This window comes from Cetorhinus maximus, chromosome 16 (assembly GCF_964194155.1).
Source record: "Cetorhinus maximus chromosome 16, sCetMax3.hap1.1, whole genome shotgun sequence".
NCBI lineage: Eukaryota > Metazoa > Chordata > Chondrichthyes > Lamniformes > Cetorhinidae > Cetorhinus > Cetorhinus maximus.
The window spans coordinates 106242233-106263739 of record NC_135894.1 but is presented as its reverse complement, the minus strand read 5'-3'; the positions used below and the strand labels follow the sequence as shown (position 1 = coordinate 106263739).

Genomic DNA, 21507 nt, shown 5'->3' with positions numbered 1-21507 from the left:
TACTCCATCTGACATTTTTTTGCCCACTCACCTTAGCTATCTATATCCCTTGGTAGACTCTTTGCTTCCTCTTGACAACTTACCTTCTAACCTATCTTGGCGTCATTGGCAAATTTAGCTACTATACATTCATCCAAGTCATTGATAGAGATTGAAAATCGTTGAGCCCAACACTGATCCCTGTGGCACCCCACTAGTTACAACTTGCCAACCTAAAAGTGACCCATTTATCCCTACTCTCTGCTTCCTAGTTAGCTAACCAATCCATCACCCATGCTAATCTGTTACCCCCTATAGCATGAGCTCTTATTTTGTGTAGCAAACTTTGATGCAGCACCTTATCAAATGCCTTTTTGAAATCCAAGTACATCACATCTACAGGTTGCCCTTTGTCCATGTTGCTTGTTACCTCACCAAATAACTTTAATATATTAGTTAAACCTGCTTTCCCTTTCACAAACTGATGTTGACTCTGCCTGATCTCATTATGGGGAGGCGGTGGTGTAGTGATATTGTCACTGGACTAATAATCCAGAGACCCAGAGTAATACTGTGGGGACTAGGGTTCAAATCCAGTCCATGGCAGATTGTGAAATTTGAATTGAATAAAAGTCTTGAATTAAAAGTCCAATGATGACTATGATTGCATTGTCAATTGTCATAAAAACCCTCACCTGCTCTGTCTTACATGTGACTCCAGACCCACAGCAATGTGACTGACTCTTAAATGGCCTAGCAGGCCATTCAGTTTTATCAAACCGCTATAAAGCCCCAAAAAACGAATGAAGTCAAACAGACCACGTGGGATCGACCTAGGCACCGGAAACGACAACAGCAATCTCAGCTCTGTTGACCCTGAAAAGTCCTCCTTATTGACATCTGGGGGCTCGTACCAAAATTGGGAGAGCTGTCTCAAAGGCTAGTCAAGCAACAGCCTGACATAGTCATCCTCACAGAATCTATCTTACAGATAATGTCCTAGACTCTGCCATCACCATCAGTATGGTCTATACTGATCACTGTATACAGTGTTTATGCAGTCAGGAGAGAGGTGCCCTGGGAGTCTGCAACATTGACTCGGGACCCCATGAAGTCTCAAGGCATCAGGTTAACTTGGGCAAGAAAACCTCCTGATTACAACGTACCGCCCTCCCTCAGCTGAGGAGTCAGTGCTCCTCCATGTTGAATACCACTTGAAGGAAGCACTGAGGGTGGCAAGGGCACAGGATGTACTCTGGGTGGGGGGACTTCAATGTCCATCACCAAGAGTGGCTCAGTAGCACCTCTACTGACCGAGCTGGCCGAGTCCTAAATGGCATAGCTGCTAGACTGGGTCTGCGGCAGGTGGTGAGGGAACAAACAAGAGGGAAATACATACTTGAAATCATCCTCACCAGCCTGCCTGCTGCAGATGCATCTGTCCATCACAGTATCGGCACAGTCGTTGTGGAGATGAAGTCCCATCTTCACATTGAGGATACCCTCTATTGCGCTGAGTGGCACTATCACCGTGCTAAATGGGATAGATTACAAACAGATCTAGCAACTCAAGACTGGGAATCCATGAGGCGCTGTGGGCCATCAGCAGCAGCAGAATTGTACTCACAGATAATCTGTAACCTCATGGCCTGGCATATACCCCACTCTACCATTACCATCAAGCCAGGGGATCAACCCTGGTTCAATGAAGAGTGCAGGAGGGCATGCCAAGAGCAGCACCAGGCATACCTAAAAATGAGGTGTCAACCTGGGGAAGCTATAACACAGGACTACTTGCGTGCCAAACAGCATAAGCAGCAAGTGATAAACGGAGTTACGCGATCCCACAACCAATGGATCATTTCTAAGCTCTGATAGTCCTGCCACATCCAGTTGTGAATGGTGGTGGACAATTAAAAAACTCACTGAAGGAGGAAGCTCCACAAATATCCCCATCCTCAATGAAGGAGGAGCCCAGCACAGCAGTGCAAAAGATAAGGCTGAAGCATTTGCTACAATCTTCAGCCAGAAAGTGCCGCGTGGATGATTCATCTCGGCCTCCCCCGGAGGTCCCCAGCATCACAGATGCCAGTCTTCAGTCAATTCGTTTCACTCCACATGATATCATGAAATGGCTGAAGGCACTAGATACTGCAAAGGCTATTGGCCCTGACAATATTCCGGCAATAGTACTGAAGACTTGTGCTCCAGAACTTGCCGCACCCCTAGCCAAGCTGTTCCAGTACAGCTACAACACTGGCATCTACCCAGCTATGTGGAAAATTTCCCAGGTATGTCCTGTACACAAAAAGCAGGACAAATCCAACCAGGCCAATTACCACCCCATCAGTCTACTCTCGATCATCAGTAAAGTAATGGAAGGGGTCATCAACAGTGCTATCAAGTGGCACTTGCTTAGCAATAACCTGCTCAATGATGCTCAATTTGGGTTCCGCCAGGGCCACTCAGCTCCTGACCTCATTACAGCCTTGGTTCAACCATGGACAAAAGAGCTGAACTCCTGAGGTGAGGTGAGAGTGACTGCCCTTGACATCAAGGCAGCATTTGACTGAGTGTGGCATCAAGGAGCCCTAATAAAACTGGAGTCAATGGGAATCAAGGGGAAAGCTCTCCACTGGTTGGAGTCATAACTAGCATAAAGGAAGATGGTTGTGGTTGTTGGAGGTCAGTCATCTAAGCTCCAGGACATCACTGCAGGAGTTCCTCAGGATAGTGTCCTAGGCCCAACCATCTTCAGCTGCTTCATCAATGACCTTCCTTCCATCATAAGGTCAGAAGTGGGGATGTTCGCGGATGATTGCACAATGTTCAACACCATTCGTGACTCCTCAGATGCTGAAGCAGTCCATGTCCAAATGTGGCAAGACCTGGACAATATCCAGGCTTGGGCTGACAAATGGCAAGTAACATTGGCGCCACACAAGTGCCAGGCAATGACCATCTCCAACAAGAGAGAATCTAACCATCGTCCCTTGATGTTCAATGGCATTACCATCACTGAATACCCCACTTGCAACATCCTAGGGGTTACCATTGACCAGAAAAGGAACCGGACTAGCTATATAAATACTGTGGCTACAAGAGCAGGTCAGAGGCTAGGAATCCTGCAACAAGTAACTCACCTCCTGACTCCCCAAAGCCTGTCCATCGCCTACAAGGCACAAGTCAGGAATGTGATGGAATACTCCCCACTTGCCTGGATGAGTGTAGCTCCCACAACACTCAAGAAGCTTGACACCATCCAGGACAAAGTAGCCCATTTGATTGGCACCACATCCACAAACATTCACTCCCTCCACCATCAACGCACAATAGCAGCAGTGTGTACCATCTACAAGATGCACTGCAGGAATTCACCAAGGCTCCTTAAACAGCACTTCCAAACCCACAACCACTAGCAACTAGAAGGACAAGAGCAGCAGACACATGGGAACACCACCACCTAGAAGTTCCCCTCCAAGCCACTCACCATTCCAACTTGGAAATATATCGCCGTTCCTTCACTGTTGCTGGATCAAAATCCTGGAATTCCTTTCGTTATAGCATCATGTGTTTTCCTACACCATATGGACTGCAACGGTTCAAGAAGGCAGCTCACCACCACCTTCTCAAGGGCAACTAAGGATGGGCAATAAATGCTGGCCTAGCCAGCGAAGCCCACATCCCATAAATGAATTTTTAAAAATTTCTAAGTATCCTGCTATTACCCCTTTAATAATGGACTATAACAATTTCTGTCTGACAGATGTTAGGCTAACTGGCCTATAGTTCCCTGCTTTCTGTCTCCTTCCTTTCTTGCCATTTGCTATTTTCCAATGCACTGGGACACTTCCTGAATCTAAGGAATTTTGAAGATTGTAACCAATGCATCTATTATCTCTGCACCCACTTCTTTTAAGTCCCGAGGATGTAGGACATCTGGTCCTTGTCAGCCTTCTGGTCTAATAATTTTCCCAGTACCTTTTCCCTAGTGATGGTGATTGTTTTAAGTTCCTCTCTCTCTTTCATCTCTCAATTTTCAAGGATTTTTGGGAAGTTTTCTAAGCCTTCTATAATGAAGACAGACACAAACTACCTGTTCAACGTTTCCTCATTTTCCATTATTAATTCCCCAAACTCACTCTCCAACACTCACTTTAGTAACTCTTTTTCTGCTTAAATACTTGTAGAAACTCTTACCATCTGTTTTTATATATCTAGCTAGCTTTTTCTCATACTCTAATTTCTCCCTCTTTATTATTATTGTAATTTTTATTTGCTGGTTCTTACAATCTGTTAAACTTCTGACCAACCACTATACCTTCACAGATTTGTACAGTATTTCTTTCAATTTGATGCTATCCTTAACTTCCTTATTCAGCCACCTGAAAGAGCCTTTCTTTCTCATTGGGATAAGTCTTTGCTGAGAGTTATTAAATATCTCCTTAAAAGCCTGCCACTGCATCTCTACTGTTTTACCTTTTAATCGAGCTTCCTAGTTCACTTTGCCAACTCTGTGCTCATATCCTTATAAAACACTAGTCTTAGAACCACACTGCTCCCCATCAAAGATATTCTATCATGTTGTGGTTACTGTCGCCTAGAGGCCTCTTTACTATGAGGTTAATTAATCTTGTGTCATTGCACTAGATCTATAATAGCCTGCTCCCTGGTTGGCTCCAGCATGTACTGCTCTAGGAAATTGTCCCAAATACACTCCATGAACACATTTTCTTTACCTTTTCCAATTGGATTCATCCAATCTACGTGGAAATTAAAGTCACCTATGATTATTGCTGTACCGCCTCATTTATTTCTTATATTTTTTCCACAGTGTGATTACTATTCAGGGGCCTATAAACTACCCCCTCAAGTGACCTTTTATCTTTCCTACTTCTTATCTCCACCAAACTGATTCTACATTTTGCTCTTTCAAGCTAAGGTCATCCCTCATTCCAGTACTAATGTCATCCTTAATTAACAGAGTTACCCCACCATCTTTCCCTAGCCTCCTTCGAAACCACCACCTTCAAAATTCACTCCCTCCACCACTGACTTACAGTGGCAGCAGTGTACAAGGTGCACTGTAACAATTCACCAAGGCTCCTTAGACAGCACCTTCCAAACCTCCGACCACTACCATCTAGAAGGACAAGGGCAGCAGATAGATGGGAACACCACCACCTGGAAGTTCCCCTCCAAGTCACTCACCATCCTGACTTGGAAATATATTGTCGTTCCTTCACTGTCGCTGGGTCAAAATCCTGGAACTCCCTTCCTAACAGCACTGTGGGTGTACCTACACCACATGGACTGCAGCGGTTCAAGAAGGCAGCTCACCACCACCTTCTCAGGGGAAATTAGGGATGGGCAATAACTGCTGGCCTAGCCAGCAATGCCACATCCCATGAAAAGAATAAATAAAAATATTCAGCAGGTCTGGCAGCATCTGTGGAGAGAAACAACGTTAATGTTTCAAGTCCATAATGTTCTGATGAAGGGTCATTGACCTGGAAAGTTAACCCTGTTTCTCTCACCAAGATGATTCTGACCTGCTGTGTATTTCCAGCATTTTCTGTTTTTATTTCAGATTTCCAACATCTGCAGTATTTTGCTTTTGTAAAAGGATATACTTGCAAGGGAGGCATTACAGTGAAGATCTACTAGATTGGTTCCTGGGATGAAAGGGTTGTCCTATGATGAGAGGGTGAGCAAATTAGGTCTATATTCTCTGGATTTTACAAGAATGAGAGGTGATCTCGGTGAAACCTACAAGATTTTGAAGGGGTTTGACAGGGTAGACTCTGAGTGATTGTTTTCCCTGGCTGTGGAATCTAAAACACAGGGGCACAGTCTCAGGATAAGGGGCTGATCATTTAGGACTAAGATGAAGATAAATTTCCTCACTCAAAGGGTTGTGAATCTTTGGGATTCTCTAGCCCAGGGAGTTGTGGATGTTCCATAATTGAATATACTTAAGGCTGAAATAGAATTTTGTTCTATCAAGATACATGAGGAGCAGGAGGGAAAGTGGAATTGAGGCAGAAGATCAGCCAAGATTTTAATGAATGGCAGAGCAGACTCTAAGGGTTATATGGTCTACTCCTGTTCCTTATGTGTATATGTGCAGGATCGGGTACAGGACCGGGAGTAGTATCAGGATCAGTATTGGCAGCAGCAGCAACAGGTTGAGAAGCAGTATCAGGATTAGGATCAGGAGCAGAATCAGATTAGGATCAGGAGCAGGAGCAGGATTAGCACTTTGAGCAAGAACAAGATCAAAAGTTAGACCATGATATTTTGGCCAGAGCAATGTGTTGAGATGTGCCAATGAATGACAAGATGTTAAAGTGCCACCTATTGGTCAGAGGATGAGTCATTGTTTATAGAGAAAAATAGTAAGACCATTTTAAGATTGTATACATTCCGGTAAAATTGGTGTACAAAATTTAAGAACATAGGATCGGGAGTAGGCCATTCAGCCCATCGAGCCTGCTCTGCCTTTCAACTATATCAAGGCTGACAATCTATCTAAATGCCACTTTCCCACATTATCCCCATATCCCTTGATGTCATTAGTCTCCAGAAATCAATCGATTTCTGTCTTGAACATGCTCAATGATTGAACTTCCGCAGTCCTCTGGGGCAGAGAATTCCAAAGGTTCACCTACCTCTGAGTGAAGACATTCCTCCTCATCTCAGTCTTAAATGGCCTTTCCTTATTCTGAGATTATGTCCCCTAGTTCGAAAGTCACTAGCCAGGGGAAGCATCCTATCCACATCTACCCTGTCACACCCTATAAGAATTTTGTAAGTTTCAATGAGAGCACCTCTCATTCATTGAAATTTGAGAGAATACAGCCCCAGTTTCCTCAATCTCTCTTTATAAGACAATCCCGCCATCCCAGGGATTAGTTTGGTGAACCTCTGTTGCACTCCCTCTATGGCAAGTATATCCTTCCTTAGATAAGGAGACCAAAACTCCACACAATACTCCAAGACTCTATACAATTTCAGCAAGATATCGTCACATCAAATTTATGACATTAGGAAATTAACATTTTGATATTGCTGACATTTCATGGGCAACAAATTAAATCCTATGAAATATAGGAGGGAGACAGAAAGCAGGAAACTTTAGGCCATCTAGCTTAACGTTTGTTATAGGGAAAATGCTAGAGTCCATTATTAAGGAGGGAATAGCAGGACATTTAAAATTCTTAATATAATCAGGCAGAGTCAATATGGTTTTGTGAAAGAGAAATCGTGTTTGACAAAGTTATTACAGCTTTTGGAGGAAGTAACAAGCAAGGTAGATAAAGGGGAACCTGTAGACGTGGTGTACTTGGATTTCCAGAAGGCATTTGATAAGGTGCCACATCAAAGGATACTACACAAAATAAGTGCCCATGGTTTAGGGGGTAACATACTAGCATGGATAGAGGATTGGTTCGCTAACAGGAAACAGAGTGTAGGCTTAAATGGGTCATTTTTGGGTTGGCAAGCTATTACTAGTGGAGTGCCAAAGGGATTAGTACTGGGGACTCAATTATTTACAATCTATATTAATGACTTGGATGACGGGATTGAATGTATGGTTACTAAATTTGCTGATGACACAAAGATAGGTAGGAAACTAAATTGTCAAGAGGACATTTAGATGTGTTAAGTGAGTGGGCAAAAATTTAGCGAATGGAGTATAATGTGGAAAAATGTGAACTTGTTCACTTCCACTTGGCAAGAAGAATAGAAGAGCAATATATTTTTAAAATGGAAAGAGACTGTAGAACTCTATATTACTGAGGGATGTGGGAGTCCTGGTACATGAATTACAAAATGCCATAAAGCTTTTGGTGAGAGTGGTCATTGCTAAACAGTCTCATGACAGGCCAGGGCCCCTGTACAGCCAGCCTCCACTGCTGGGGCCTCAGTACAAACCCCTTATGTACTTGTGGAAAGACACAAACAATGTTGCACATTACAGCAGAGTGTCCTTTTTACAGAATAAGTGGTGGGCTAATCATCTTAAACTCAGCAAATGAGGAGACTATCGGGGATTTGCATTTGCTAAATAAATAAAGAATGACAAATATTGGTTTGCAGGTACAGCGAGTGATTAGGAAGGCAAATGGAATATTGGCGTTTATTGAATTTTTATAGAAAAGTAGGGAAGTGTTGCTGCAGCTGTACAGGGGCTTAGTTAGACCACATCTAGAGTACTGTGTACAATGTTGGTCTCCTTACTTAAGAAAGGATATAATTGCGTTAGAATCTGCCCAGAGAAGGTTCACAACTGATTCCTGGGATGAAGGGATTATCTTATGAAGATAGGTTAGACAGGTTGGACCAAGATCTATTGGACTTTAGAAGAATGAGATGATCTTATTGAAACATATAAGATTCTGAGGGGATTTGACAGGGTGGATGCTAGGATGATGTGTCCTCTTGTGGGGGAGTCCAGAACTACGGGACTCAGTTTAAAAGTTAGAGGTCTCCCATTTAAGACTGAGGTAAGGAGAATTTTTTTCCCCTCAGAGGCTTGTTGGGCTGAATATTAAGGGGGGGGAGGGAGTGCGCCCCATCCCCGCCCCGGAAGCAAAGCCGGCATGGAGCTGACATGCCCCACGCTGGTCTGCACCGCAGCCATAAGGCGCAATGGGGGGGCTAAAAAGGGCCAAGCGGGCACTGCAGAGACTGCAAGAGGAGGAGGAAGAAGGCCCATGGATCCCAGAGCCATGTGAGTCTGGGGTCTTTGGCAGTGAGGGTTTGGGCAGCTCAGGGATAGGTGTGGGGAGGGTGGCGGGCGGGCGAGTTTGAGGCTGCAGACGGATAAGAAGAAAAGGGGGGGCTCTATCTTATGGAGGGGGGGCATGTCCCCAGTCAGCAAAGGGCAGCCCCCAAAGATAAGACCATAAAAAGTAGGAGCAGAAGTTGGCCTTTCGGTCCAGTGAGTCTGCTCCGCCATTCAATGAGATCATGGTTGATCTGATAATCCTCAACTCCATTTTCCTGCCTTTTCCCATGACCCTTGATTTCCTTACTGATTAAAAATCTGTCTATCTCAGCTTTGAATATACTTAACGACCCAGCCTCTATAGCCCTCTGCGGTAAAGAATTCCACAGATTCACTACCCTCAGAGGGAAGAAATTCCTCCTTATCTCTGTTTTAAATGGGTGACCCCTTACTCTGAGATTATGCCCTCTGGTCCTAGACTCTCCCACAAGGGGAAGCAACCTCTCAGCATCTACCCTGTCAAGTCCCCTAAGAATCTTACATGTTTCAACAAGGTTGCCCCTCATTCTTCTAAATTCCAATGAGTACAGGCCCAACCTACTCAACCTCTCCTCATAAGAAAATCCCTCCATACTCGGGATCAACCTAATGAACCTTCTTTGGACTGCCTCCAATACCAGTATATCTTTCCTTAGATAAGGGGACCAAAAATTGTTCATAGTATTCTAGGTGTGGCCTAAATAGTGCCTTGTATAGTTTTAGCAAGACTTCCCTATTTTTATACTCCATTCCCTCTGTAATAAAGGCCAACATTCCATTTGCCTTCCCTATTACCTGCTGAACTTATACGTTGGCTTTTTGGAATTCATGCACAAGGACTCCCAAATCCCTCTGTGCTGCAGCTTTCTGCAGTCTTTCTCCATTTAAATAATATTCATCTCCTTTATTCTTCCTGCCAAAGTGCATAACCTCTCATTATCCCATGTTATATTCCATCCGCCAGGTTTTTGCCCACTCGCTTATCCTGTCTACATCCCTCTGTATATTCTTTGTGTCATCCTCACCACATGCCTTCCAACATATTTTTGTGTCATCTGCAAATTTGGCAATAATATATTCACTTCCCTCATCTAAGTCATTAATATATATTGTAAATAATTGAGGCCCCAGCACTAATCCCTGTGGCACTCCACTAGTTACAGGTTGCCATTCTGAAAATGCCCCCCTTATCCCAACTCTCTGTCTTCTATTAGTTAGCCAATCCTCTATCCATGCTAATATACTACCCCCAACACCATGGGCCCTTATCTGATAAAGTAACCTTATTTGTAGTGCGTTATCGAACGTCTTTTGGAAATCCAAATATATTACATCTACTGGTTCCCCTTTATCTATCCTGCTTGTTACCTCCTCAAAGAATTCTAATAAATTTGTCAGGCATGATTTCCCTTTCATGAAGCCATGCTAACTCTGCTTGATTATATTATGTATTTTTAAATGCTCTGCTATTACATCCTTTATAATAGATTCTAAGATTTTCCCAATAACAGATGTTAAGCTAACTGGCCTATAATTACCTGCTTTTTGTCAAGCTCCCTTTTTGAATAAGGATATTACATTGGCAGTTTTACAATCCCCTGGGACTTTTCCAAAATCTAAGGATATTTGGAAGATTACTACCAGTGCATCCACTATCTCTGTAGCTTCCTTTAATATCCTAGGATGCAACCCATCAGGTCCAGGGGGCTTATCGGCCTTTAGCCCCATTAGTTTCGCAAGTACTTTTTCTCCAGTGATAGTTATTATTTCCTCCCCCACTTTTGCCCCTTATTAATTTGGTATTTTTTGAATGCTATTCTTGTCTTCTACTGTGAAGACTGAATCACAGAATCACAGTGCGTAGGAGGCCCTTTGACCCATCAAGTCTGCACTGACACATGAGAAACACCTGACCTACCTACCTAATCACATTTATCAGCACTTGGCCCATTGCCTCGAATATTATGACATGCCAAGTGCTCATCCAGGTACTTTTTAAAGGATGTGAGGCAACCCGCCTCCACCACCCTCCCAGGCAGCGCATTCCAGACTGTCACCACTCTCTGGGTAAGAAAGTTTTTCCTCACATGCCCCCTAAACCTCCTGCCCCTCACCTTGAACTTATGCCCCCTTGTGACTGACCCTTCAACTAAGGGGAACAGCTGCTCCCTATCCACCCTGTCCATGCCCCTCATAATCTTGTACACCTCAATCAGGTCACCCCTCAGTCTTCTCTGCTCCAATAAAAATAACCCAAATCTAACCAACCTCTCTTCATAATTTAAATGTTTCATCCCAGGCAACATCCTGGTGAATCTCCTCTGCACCCGTTCCAGTGCAATCACATCCTTCCTATAATGTGGCGACCAGAACTGCACACAGTACTCAGTTGTGGCCTCACTAAGGTTCTATACAACTCCAACATGACATCCCTACTTTTGTAATCTATGCCTCGATTAATAAAGGCAAGTGTCCCATATGCCTTTTTCACCACCCCACTAACATGCTCCTCTACCTTCAGAGATCTATGGACACACACGCCAAGGTCCCTTTGTTCCTCAGAACTTCCTAGTGTCATGCCGTTCATTGAATACTTCCTTGTCAAACTACTCCTTCCAAAGTGTATCACCTCACACTTTTCAGGGTTAAATTCCATCTGCCACTTATCTGCCCATTTGACCATCCCGTCTATATCTTCCTGTAAACCATGACACTCAACCTCATTGTTAACTACCCGGCCAATCTTTGTGTCATCCGCAAACTTAATAATCCTACCCCCCACATAGTCATCTATGTCATTTACATAAATGACAAATAATAGGGGACCCAGCACAGATCCCTGTGGTACGCCACTGGATACTGGCTTCCAGTCAGTAAAGCAGCCTTCTGTCATCACCCTCTGTCTCCTACAACTAAGCAAATTTTGAATCCACCTTATCAAATTACCCTGTATCCCATGTGCATTTGCCTTCTTTATAAGTCTCCCATGTGGGACCTTGTCAAAGGCTTTGCTGAAATACATATAAACTACAACAACTGCACTACCCTCATCTACACACCTGGTCACCTCCTCAAAAAATTCAACCAAATTTGTTAGGCATGATCTCCCTCTGACAAAGTCATGCTGACTATACCTGATCAAACCTTGCCTTTCCAAGTGGAGATAGATTCTCTCCTTCAGAATTTTCTCCAATAGTTTCCTTACCACTGACGTGAGACTCACTGGCCTGTAGTTCCCTGGCTTATCTCTACAACCCTTCTTAAATAGCGGAACCACATTAGCTGTTCTCCAGTCCTCTGGCACCTCCCCCGTGGCCAGAGAGGAACTAAAAATTTGGGTCAGAGCCCTTGCTGATGCAAAGTATTTATTCAACTCCTCTGCCATTTCCTGGTTCCCCATTATTATTTCCCCAGCCTCATTCTCTAAGCAGCCTATGTTCACTTTGGCCTCTCTCTTCCTTTCTTCTATTTAAAGAAGCTCTTACCGTCCGGTAAGACTGTAACTTGCTAGTTTACTCTCAAAGTTTATTTTCTCGTTCTTTATTATTTTCTTCATCATCTTTTGTTGGTTTTTAAAACTTACCCAATCCTCTGGCCTACCACTCATGTTTGCCACATTGTATGTTTTTTCTTTCAATTTGATACTATCCTTAACTTCCTTGGTTAACCATGATTGGTTTATCCTAGAATCCTTCTTCCTCACTGGGATATATCTTTGTTGTGAGTCATGAACTATTTTCTTAAATGCCTACCATTGTTCATCAACCATCTTTTCTGCTAAACTCCTTTCCCAGTCCACTCCAGCCAACTCTGTCTCATTACATTATAATTACCCTTATTTAAGTTTAGCTCAGTTGTTTCTGACCCAAGTTTCTCTCTCTCAAACTGAATGCTAAATTCTACCATATTATGGTCACTGTTTCCAAGTGGATCCTTTACTCTGAAATCATTTATTAAACCTGCCTAATTACACATTACCAGATCCAAAATAGCCTGATCCCTGGTTGGATCCACAGCCAGGAAACTGTCCCGAATACGCTCTATGAATTCTTGTTCGTGGCTACCTCTGCCAATTTGATTTTCCCAACCTGCATGAATATTAAAGTCACCCATGATTAATGTACTGCCTTTATTATGTGCCCTCATTATCCCCTGATTTATTCTCTGTCCTATAGTATAACTATTGTTAGGGGGCCTACAGACTACTCCCACAAGTGTCTTCTGCCCCCTGTTGTTTCTCACGTCCGCCCATATGGATTCTACATTTTCAGATCCAAGATCATTTCTTGCTATTGTACTTATTCCATCTCATACTAACAAAGCTACCCCACCACCCTTTTCTTCCTGCCTGTCCTTTTGAAAACTTACATACCCCTGAATATTTAGTTCCCAGCTTCGATCTCCTTGTAACCATGTCTCCATAGTGGCTATAAGATCATTCCCATTAACCTCTATTTGTGCCTTTAATTAATTAATTTTGTTCCAAATATGAACTGCATTTAAATAAAGAGCCATTAATTTTGCCTTTTCACCATCTTTCCCCCTTTGACCTTATTCGCTGATTTTTTTTAATGTTTGTACACTCTGTCCCTTCCTGTCACACTCTGGGTATCATTATCTAAATAGCTGCCCTGCAAGGCTGCCATGTCCTTTTGCTTTGCAAGCCTACATGCCCCCTCTCCAGAACCCTCCCCCCCTCTATTTAGTTTAAAACCCTCTCTACAGCCCTAGTTATTCGGTTCACCAGGACACTGGTCCCAGATGGTTCAAGTGAAGCCCATCCCACTGGAACAGCTCCCTTCTACCCCAGTACTGGCACCAGTGCCCCATGAACTGAAACCCATTCCTCCCACACCAATCTTTGAGCCATACATTTAACTCTTTGACTTTATTTACCCTATGTCAGTTTGCCTGTGGCTCAGGTAGCAATCCCGGGATTATACCCTTCTGCTTTGTAATTTAGCTTCTAACTGTTCAAATTCTTTCAGCAGAACCCTCTTTCTGGCCCTATCAATGTCGTTGGTACCATTGTGGGCGCCGACAACTGGAACCCTCCCCTCCCACTTCAAGTTCCTCTCCAGACCTGAGGGATGTCCTTAACCCTGGCGCCGGGCAGGCAACACAGCCTTCGGGACTCATGCTCATGACTGCAGAGATCAGTATCTATCCCCTAATTATACTGTCCCCTACCACTACTATGTTCTTATTTCCTCCCCCCACTTGAATGTCTCCCTGTACCACGGTGCCATAATCAATTCTCTCATCCTCCCTGCAATCCCCAATCTCATCCACACAGCTTGCAAGAACCTCGTAGCTGTTGGACAATTGCAGGGGCTGAGACTCCCCAAACACTACCCCCTGGGTCCCCATACATGCCTCACCTGCAGCCACACCCTCCTGTCCCTGATCACAGGCCTAATTTGAATTACCCAATCTAAGGGATGTGACCACCTCCTGGAGCAAAGTGTCCAGGTAACTTTCCCCTCCCTGAAGGGGAAAAGTTGCAGCCCAGACTCTAGATCCTCAACTCGGATCCGAAGTTTCTCATATTTACTACAGATGTGTTTTCTCTGAATTACCTTGGTGTCTAGAAGATCCCACATGCTGCAGCAGCAACACATCACCCATCCTGCCATCACTATCGTATTTTATGTAATTTATTAATCAATTACTTTGGTGTCGTGGCTCTTTACACTTGAAGAATCCCCTGCTCTTTACACTTTATTATAATTATTTTTTTACATCAGTATCAATCCTATTCTTAACAAGCTATTTTTAAGAAAAAGAGAGAAAAAAAAAGACTTGAGGCCTAAACGCAAACTAAAGACCTTACTTTTACTTTGGAAACTAGAAATAAGACCATAAGACTATAAGACATAGGAGCAGAAATTAGGCCATTCGGCCCATCGAGTCTGCTCCGCCATTCAATCATGGCTGATAAGTTTCTCAAAACCATTCTCCCGCCTTCTGCCCGTAACCTTTGATCCCCTTACCAATCAAGAACCTATCTATCTCGGTCTTAAATACACTCAATGACCTGGCCTCCACAGCCTTCTGTGGCAATGAATTCCATAGATTCACCACTCTCTGGCTAAAGAAGTTTCTCCTCATCTCTGTTCTAAAAGGTCTTCCCTTTACTCTGAGGCTGTGCCCTCGGGTCCTAGTCTCTCCTACTAATGGAAACATCTTCCCCACGTCCACTCTATCCAGGCCTTTCAGTATTCTGTAAGTTTCAATCAGATCCCCCCCTCATCCTTCTAAACTCCATCAAGTACAGACCCAGAGTCCTCAAACGTTCCTCACATGTTAAGCCTTTCATTCCTGGGATCATTCTCGTGAACCTCCCCTGGACCCTCTCCAGGGCCAACACATCCTTCCTGAGATACGGGGCCCAAAATTGCTCACAATATTCTAAATGTGGTCTGACCAGAGCCTTATAAAGCCTCAGCAGCACATCCCTGCTTTTATATTCTAGTCCTTTTGAAATAAATGCCAACATTGCATTTGCCTTCCTAACTACTAACTCAACCTGCAAGTTAACCTTAAGAGAATCCTGGACTAGGACTCCCAAGACCCTTTGCACTCCAGATTTCTGAATTCTCTCCCCAATTAGAAAATAGTCTATGCCTCTATTCTTCCTACCAAAGTGCATGACCTCACACTTCCCCACATGTATTCCATCTGCCACTTCTTTGCCCATTCTCCTAACCTGTCCAAAGCCTTCTGCAGCCTCTCCGCCTCCTCAATACTACCTGTCCCTCCACCTATCTTTGTATCATCTGCAAACTTAGCCAGGATTCCCTCAGTTCCTTCATGTAGATCATTAGTGTATAAAGTGAAAAGTTGTGGTCCCAACACTGACCCCTGCGGAACTCCACAAGTCACCGGCCGCCATCCTGAGAAGGACCCCCTTATCCCCACACTCTGCCTCCTACCAGACAGCCAATCTTCTATCCATGCTAGTACCTTGCCTCTAACACCATGGGCTCTTATCTTACTGAGCAGCCTCCTGTGCGGCACCTTGTCAAAGGCCTTCTGGAAGTCCAAGCAGATAACATCCTTTGGCTCTCCTTTGTCTAACCTACTCGTTACCTCCTCAAAGAATTCTAACAGATTTGTCAGGCATGACCTCCCCTTGATGAAACCATTCTGACTTTGCCCGATTTTACCATGCACTTCCAAGTATTCTGAAATCTCGTCCTTAATAATGGACTCTAAAATCTTACCAACGACCGAGGTCAGGCTAATCGGCCTGTAATTTCCCGTCTTTTGCCTCACTCCCTTCTTAAACAGGGGGGTTATATTAGCGATTTTCCAGTCCTCTGGGACCCTCCCTGACTCCAGTGATTCCTGAAAGATCACCACTAACGCCTCCACTATCTCTTCAGCTATCTCCTTCAGAACTCTGGGGTGTAATCCATCTGGTCCAGGTGATCTATCCACCTTCAGATCTTTCAGTTTCCCTAGCACCTTCTCCTTGGTAATGGCCACCATACTCACCTCTGCCCCCTGACCCTCTTGAACTTTGGGGATGTCACTCGCGTCTTCCACTGTGAAGACTGACGCAAAGTACCTAGTTAGTTCCTCCGCCATTTCTTTGTTCCCCACTACTACTTCTCCAGCGTCATTTTCCAGCGGCCCAATGTCCACTTTTGCCTCTCTCTTACCCTTTATATATCTAAAAAAACTCTTGAAATCTTCTTTTATATTACTGGCTAGTTTACCTTCATATTTAATCTTCTCCCTCCTTATTTCTTTTTTAGTTGTCCTCTGTTGGTCTTTGTAGGCTTCCCAATCCCCTGGTTTCCTACTGCTCTTCGCCGCATTGTATGCTTTCTCTTTAGCTTTTATGCTGTCCCTGACTTCCCTTGTCAGCCATGGTTGCCTCGTCCTCCCTTTAGTATGCTTCTTCTTCCTAGGGATGAATTTTTGCTGTGTCTTCCAAATTATTCCCAGAAACTCCTGCCATTGCTGTTCCACTGTCTTTCCTGCTAGGCTCATCTCCCAGTCAATTCTGGCCAGCTCCTCCCTCATGCCTCTGTAGTTGCCTTTATTCAACTGTAATACCATTACATCTGATTCCAGCTTTTTCCTCTCAAATTGCAGGGTAAATTCTATCATATTATGGTCACTTGCTCCTAAGGGTTCCTTTACCTTAAGCTCCCTTATCAAATCTGCCTCATTACACATCACTAAATCTAGAATTGCCTGTTCCCTAGTGGGTTCCACCACAAGCTGCTTCAAAAAGCCATCTCGTAGACATTCTACAAATTCCTTTTCTTGGGATCCACTACCAACCTGATTTTCCCAGTCTACCTGCATATTGAAATCCCCCATGATCACTGTAACCTTGCCTTTCTTACACACCTTTTCTATCTCCTGGTGTATCTTGTGCCCCACATCCTGACTACTGTTCGGAGGCCTGTACATAACTCCCATTATGGTTTTTTTACCTTTGCGGTTCCTCAACTCTACCCACACAGATTCTATATCATCTGACCCTACATCATTTCTTGCTATCGATTTAATTTCATTTCTTACTAACAAAGCAACCCCATCCCCTCTGCCAATCTGCCTATCTTTTCGATAGGATGTATATCCTTGGATATTTAGCTCCCAGTCCTGATCCCCTTGCAGCCATGTCTCCGTGATGCCCACCACATCATACCTGCCAATTTCAATCTGTGCCACAAGCTCATTTACCTTATTTCATATACTGCGTGCATTCAGATACAACACCTTCAGTCCTGTATTTCCCGTCCCCTTTCTCATTGTCGTCCCTTTATCTGATGTGCTTGAAGTTAGATTCCTAGCCCTTTCGAAACACTCTGTCCTATTTTGTGTTCTGGAGACTTTAATAGCCTCTCCTGGGCTCTCCTTTTTTTTTCAGTTTTTTCATAATTTTCCATGATTATGAATCCACCCCCCCACACGCTAACCTGCTGCTTTGTTTCCCATTAGTCATACTGCTTGGAGTTTTACCCTTCTCTCCCCCCCACTTTCTAGTTTAAAGTCCTGTTGACCACCCTATTTACCCTTTTCGCTAGAACATTGGTCCCAGATCGGTTCAGGTGGAGACCGTCCCAACGGTACAGATCCCTCCTGTTCCAATACTGATGCCAGTGCCCCATGAAAGGGAACCCCTCTTTCCCGCACCACTCCTTTAGCCACGTGTTTACTTCCCTTATTCTCGCATCCCTATGCCAATTTGCACATGGCTCGAGTAGTAATCCGGAGATTATAACCCTTGAGGACCTGTTCTTTAATTTATTTCCTAGTTCCTGATAATCCCCAAACAGGTCCTCTTTCCTAGTCTTACCTATGTTATTAGTCCCGATGTGGACCACAACAACTGGATCAAATACTCACCAATCCTACTCACCAATCAGCTGCTTTCCCTGCACTCACATCACGTTGTGGTTTGTGACGTCGTAAGAACATAAGACATAGGCCAGGATTTTCCCCTTGGCGATTTGGGGGCGGGGCCAGCTCGCCAAGGGGAAAATGGCACGGGATGAGGTCAGGAGGAACCCCCGACATCATTCCGGTCCCTTTAAATTTTTAGGAAGGTGGGCGGACAGTGAAACCAGCTGTCCGCCCGCCGACCTGTCAATGGCCAATTGAGGCCATTGACAGACTCATTAAGATCATTAAAGACCTGCCTGTCCAAGCTTAAGGCTGGCGGGCAGGCCAGAAGCCCCAGCGGGATCCAGATTATTCATGAAACTTCATCCATTGGCAGGATGAAGTTTCATGTCGGTTTTTTAAACATTTAATAAACTTTATGTGTTTATTATTAACATGTCCCATCTCGTGTGACATTGTCACATGAGGGGGACATGTTAATAATTTCAATATTTATCTATTTTTAGACTATACTTACCTGTCACAAATCTCCCTGAGACAGGACTTTGCCTCAGGGAGCAGTGAGCTCTTTGGCGCGAAGGAGCGCACTATGACAGCTGGGGATTCCCTCCCCCCACCGCCGCACAGGAAGCGCATAGCACATAGCGTTTCCCGTCGGGCAGGCCGCTGGGTGGGCTTTAATTGGCCCGCCCGCTCAAAATGGCGGCGGGCCCCGTTTCCGTGGCAGGGTTTGGCTGCCCGCCCTCAGTCGAGCCGGTGGGGCCCACCTGCCATCCGAAGGCAAAATTCTGCCCATAGGAACAGGAGTAGACCATTCAGCCCCTCGAGCCTGCTCCGCCATTCAATAAGATCATGGCTGATCTTCTTGTGTTTTGAATTCCACATTCCTCTCTACCCCCGATAACCTTTGATTCCCTTGCCTAACAAGAATCTATCTACCTCTGCCTTCAAAATATTCAGTGATCCTGTCTCCACTGCCTTCTGAGGCAGAGAGTTCCAAGGTCACGCAACCCTCTGAGGGAAAAAATTTCTCCTCATCTCTGTCCTAAAACAGTGCCCCCCCAGTTCTGGACTCACCCACAAGAGGAAACATCCTTTCCACATCCACCTTGTCAAGGCCGTTCAGGATCTTGTAAACGTCAATCAAATCACCCCTCACTCTTCTCAACTCCAGTGGAAACAAACCCAGTCTGTCCAACCTTTCCTCATAAGGCAATGCACTCATTCCAGGTATCAATCTAGTAAACCTCTTCTGAACTACTTCCAACACATTTACATCTTTCCTTAAATAAGGAGACCAAAACTGCACACAGTATTCAAGATGTGGTCTCACTGTATAACTGAAGCAAAACTTCCTTACATTTTAATGTTCTCTCGTAATAAAGGATAGCATTCCATTAATCTTCTTAATTACTTGCTGTACCTGCACACTAACGTCACTCCACCACTGGTGTCACTGCAGGTAGGCCTCTCGATCCACACCTTCTATCCTCTCTCACTCAACTCTCGTTCAAAATACGCTATTTTGAGCCTTAGTAATAGAATAAACCTTAATCACTTACCAGATACTCACCAATTAACCAGCTTCTTCTCCTAGAATCCCCCACTTCCTTCCCACCCTTTGAAGAATTTATTTTAAAAGCCGGGCTGCCCACTCCTGCCTGGTTGCCCACACTAAGTGTTTTTAGGCGTGGGTAGTGTATTATTGCAGCAATTGGCTTGGTAACAAGTCTATTTGACCCTTGATTAATACCCACTGTATTATGGGGGTGAGCTCAGGGATGGATGGGAACATGGTGGGATGGGTACCCACCCTATTTTATGTGGCCCCTGCTAAAAACACGCCTGGGGGTGCATGTAGAATGCATCCCTATGGAATTCTCTTCCCCAGAAAGCAGTGGAGGCCAGGTTATTGAATATATTCAAAAGCGAGCTAGATTTTTGATTGGCCAGGGGGTCAAGATGATGAGAGGCAGACAGGAAAGTGGATTTGAGGCCACAGTCAGATCAGCCATGATCTTATTAAATGGCAGAATAGGCTTGAGGGGCCAAATGGCCTCCTCCTGCTCCTTGTTCTTGTGTGTTCCTGTGTGCTGATCCTTATGAAGTCCTTGTTTCAATGGTCGTTTTTAATCTGTCCTGTCTTGCAGTTGATTGAGGCAGCCTCCGCCAGGAGATTTGTCCTCACCATGCGGCATGCTGAGAGGGTCGATCTGGTATTTGGCAAGTCCTGGTTAACACAATGCATCACCAGCGAAGGTATGTTTCTGGTGAAGAATGCAAGTTCTAGGATTCACTTGCAATTAATCTCAAGTAAGGTTTATGACACAATGGCAGGAATTTACTTTTCTTGCAATTTTCTCTTTTCTGTCCTATCTATTGGCTGATCAGAGGAAACAATCTTAAACTATGTATCTCATCATTTAAAAAAAAATTCTTGGGATGTGAGAATTGCTTACAATCTCATCATTTATTGCCCATCCCTAACTGTCCATGAGAAGGTGGTGGTGAGCTGCCTTCTTTAACTGTTGCAGTCCGTGTTGTGTAGGTACACCTGCAGTGCTGTTAGGGAGAGAATTCCAGGATTTTGGAGCAGTTCAAAAAGGCAGCTCACCACCACCATCTCAAGGGCAATTAGGGCTGGGAAATAAATGCTGGCCCAGCCAGTGAAGCCCACATTCCATGAATGAATAAGTTAACTTTCCCCATCCCTTTCTGCCAAAATGCATCGCCTCACACGTCTCTGTGTTAAATTCCATCTTCCACTTGTCTGCCTATTCTGCTATACCTTGTTCTGTTGCAGGAAATTTGTATCATTCTCACTGTTTGCCACTCCACGTTTGGTATCATTGGCAAAATTATACTTTGTATTCCAAGATCCAAGTCATTTATATATAGCCAAAAAAGCTGTGGTCCCATCACTGACCATTCTCCAGTCTGAAAAATAATCATTTAGCATAACTCATAGTTGTTTTCTGTCCTTAAGCAAATTTTTATCCAATTGGACACCGACCATCCTATTCCATCAGCTTCAATTTTTTTAACCAGCTTTTTATGTTGTACTTAGGCACATAGGAACAAAGGAAATAGGAGTAGGGGTAGGACATTCGGCCCATTGAGCCTGCTCTGTCAATCAAACAGATCATGGCTAATCATCTACCTCTACGCCATTTTCCCCACTATCCCCATATTCCTTGATGTCATTGGTATCCAGAAATTGTCAATCTCTGTCTTGAGCCTGCTCAATGATCGAGCTTCCACAGTCCTTTGGGATAGAGAATTCCAAAGATTCACCTCCCTCTGAGTGAAGAAATTCTTCCTAATCTCAGTCTTAAATGGTCTGCCCCTTCTTCTGAGACTGTGTCCCCTGCTCTAGACTCATCAGTCAG

General features: G+C 44.2%; 1 protein-coding gene across 1 annotated transcript in view; it reads left to right on the top strand.

Annotated features, from left to right (window-relative positions):
- Positions 1 to 21507, top strand: part of LOC144691915 (ubiquitin-associated and SH3 domain-containing protein A-like) — a 231439-nt gene that overhangs the window by 122771 nt on the left and 87161 nt on the right. The window contains exon 8 of the mRNA XM_078560489.1: positions 20269 to 20377. Within this exon, the coding sequence (XP_078416615.1) occupies positions 20269 to 20377 (109 nt within the window). The remainder of the gene's footprint in view (positions 1 to 20268; positions 20378 to 21507) is intronic.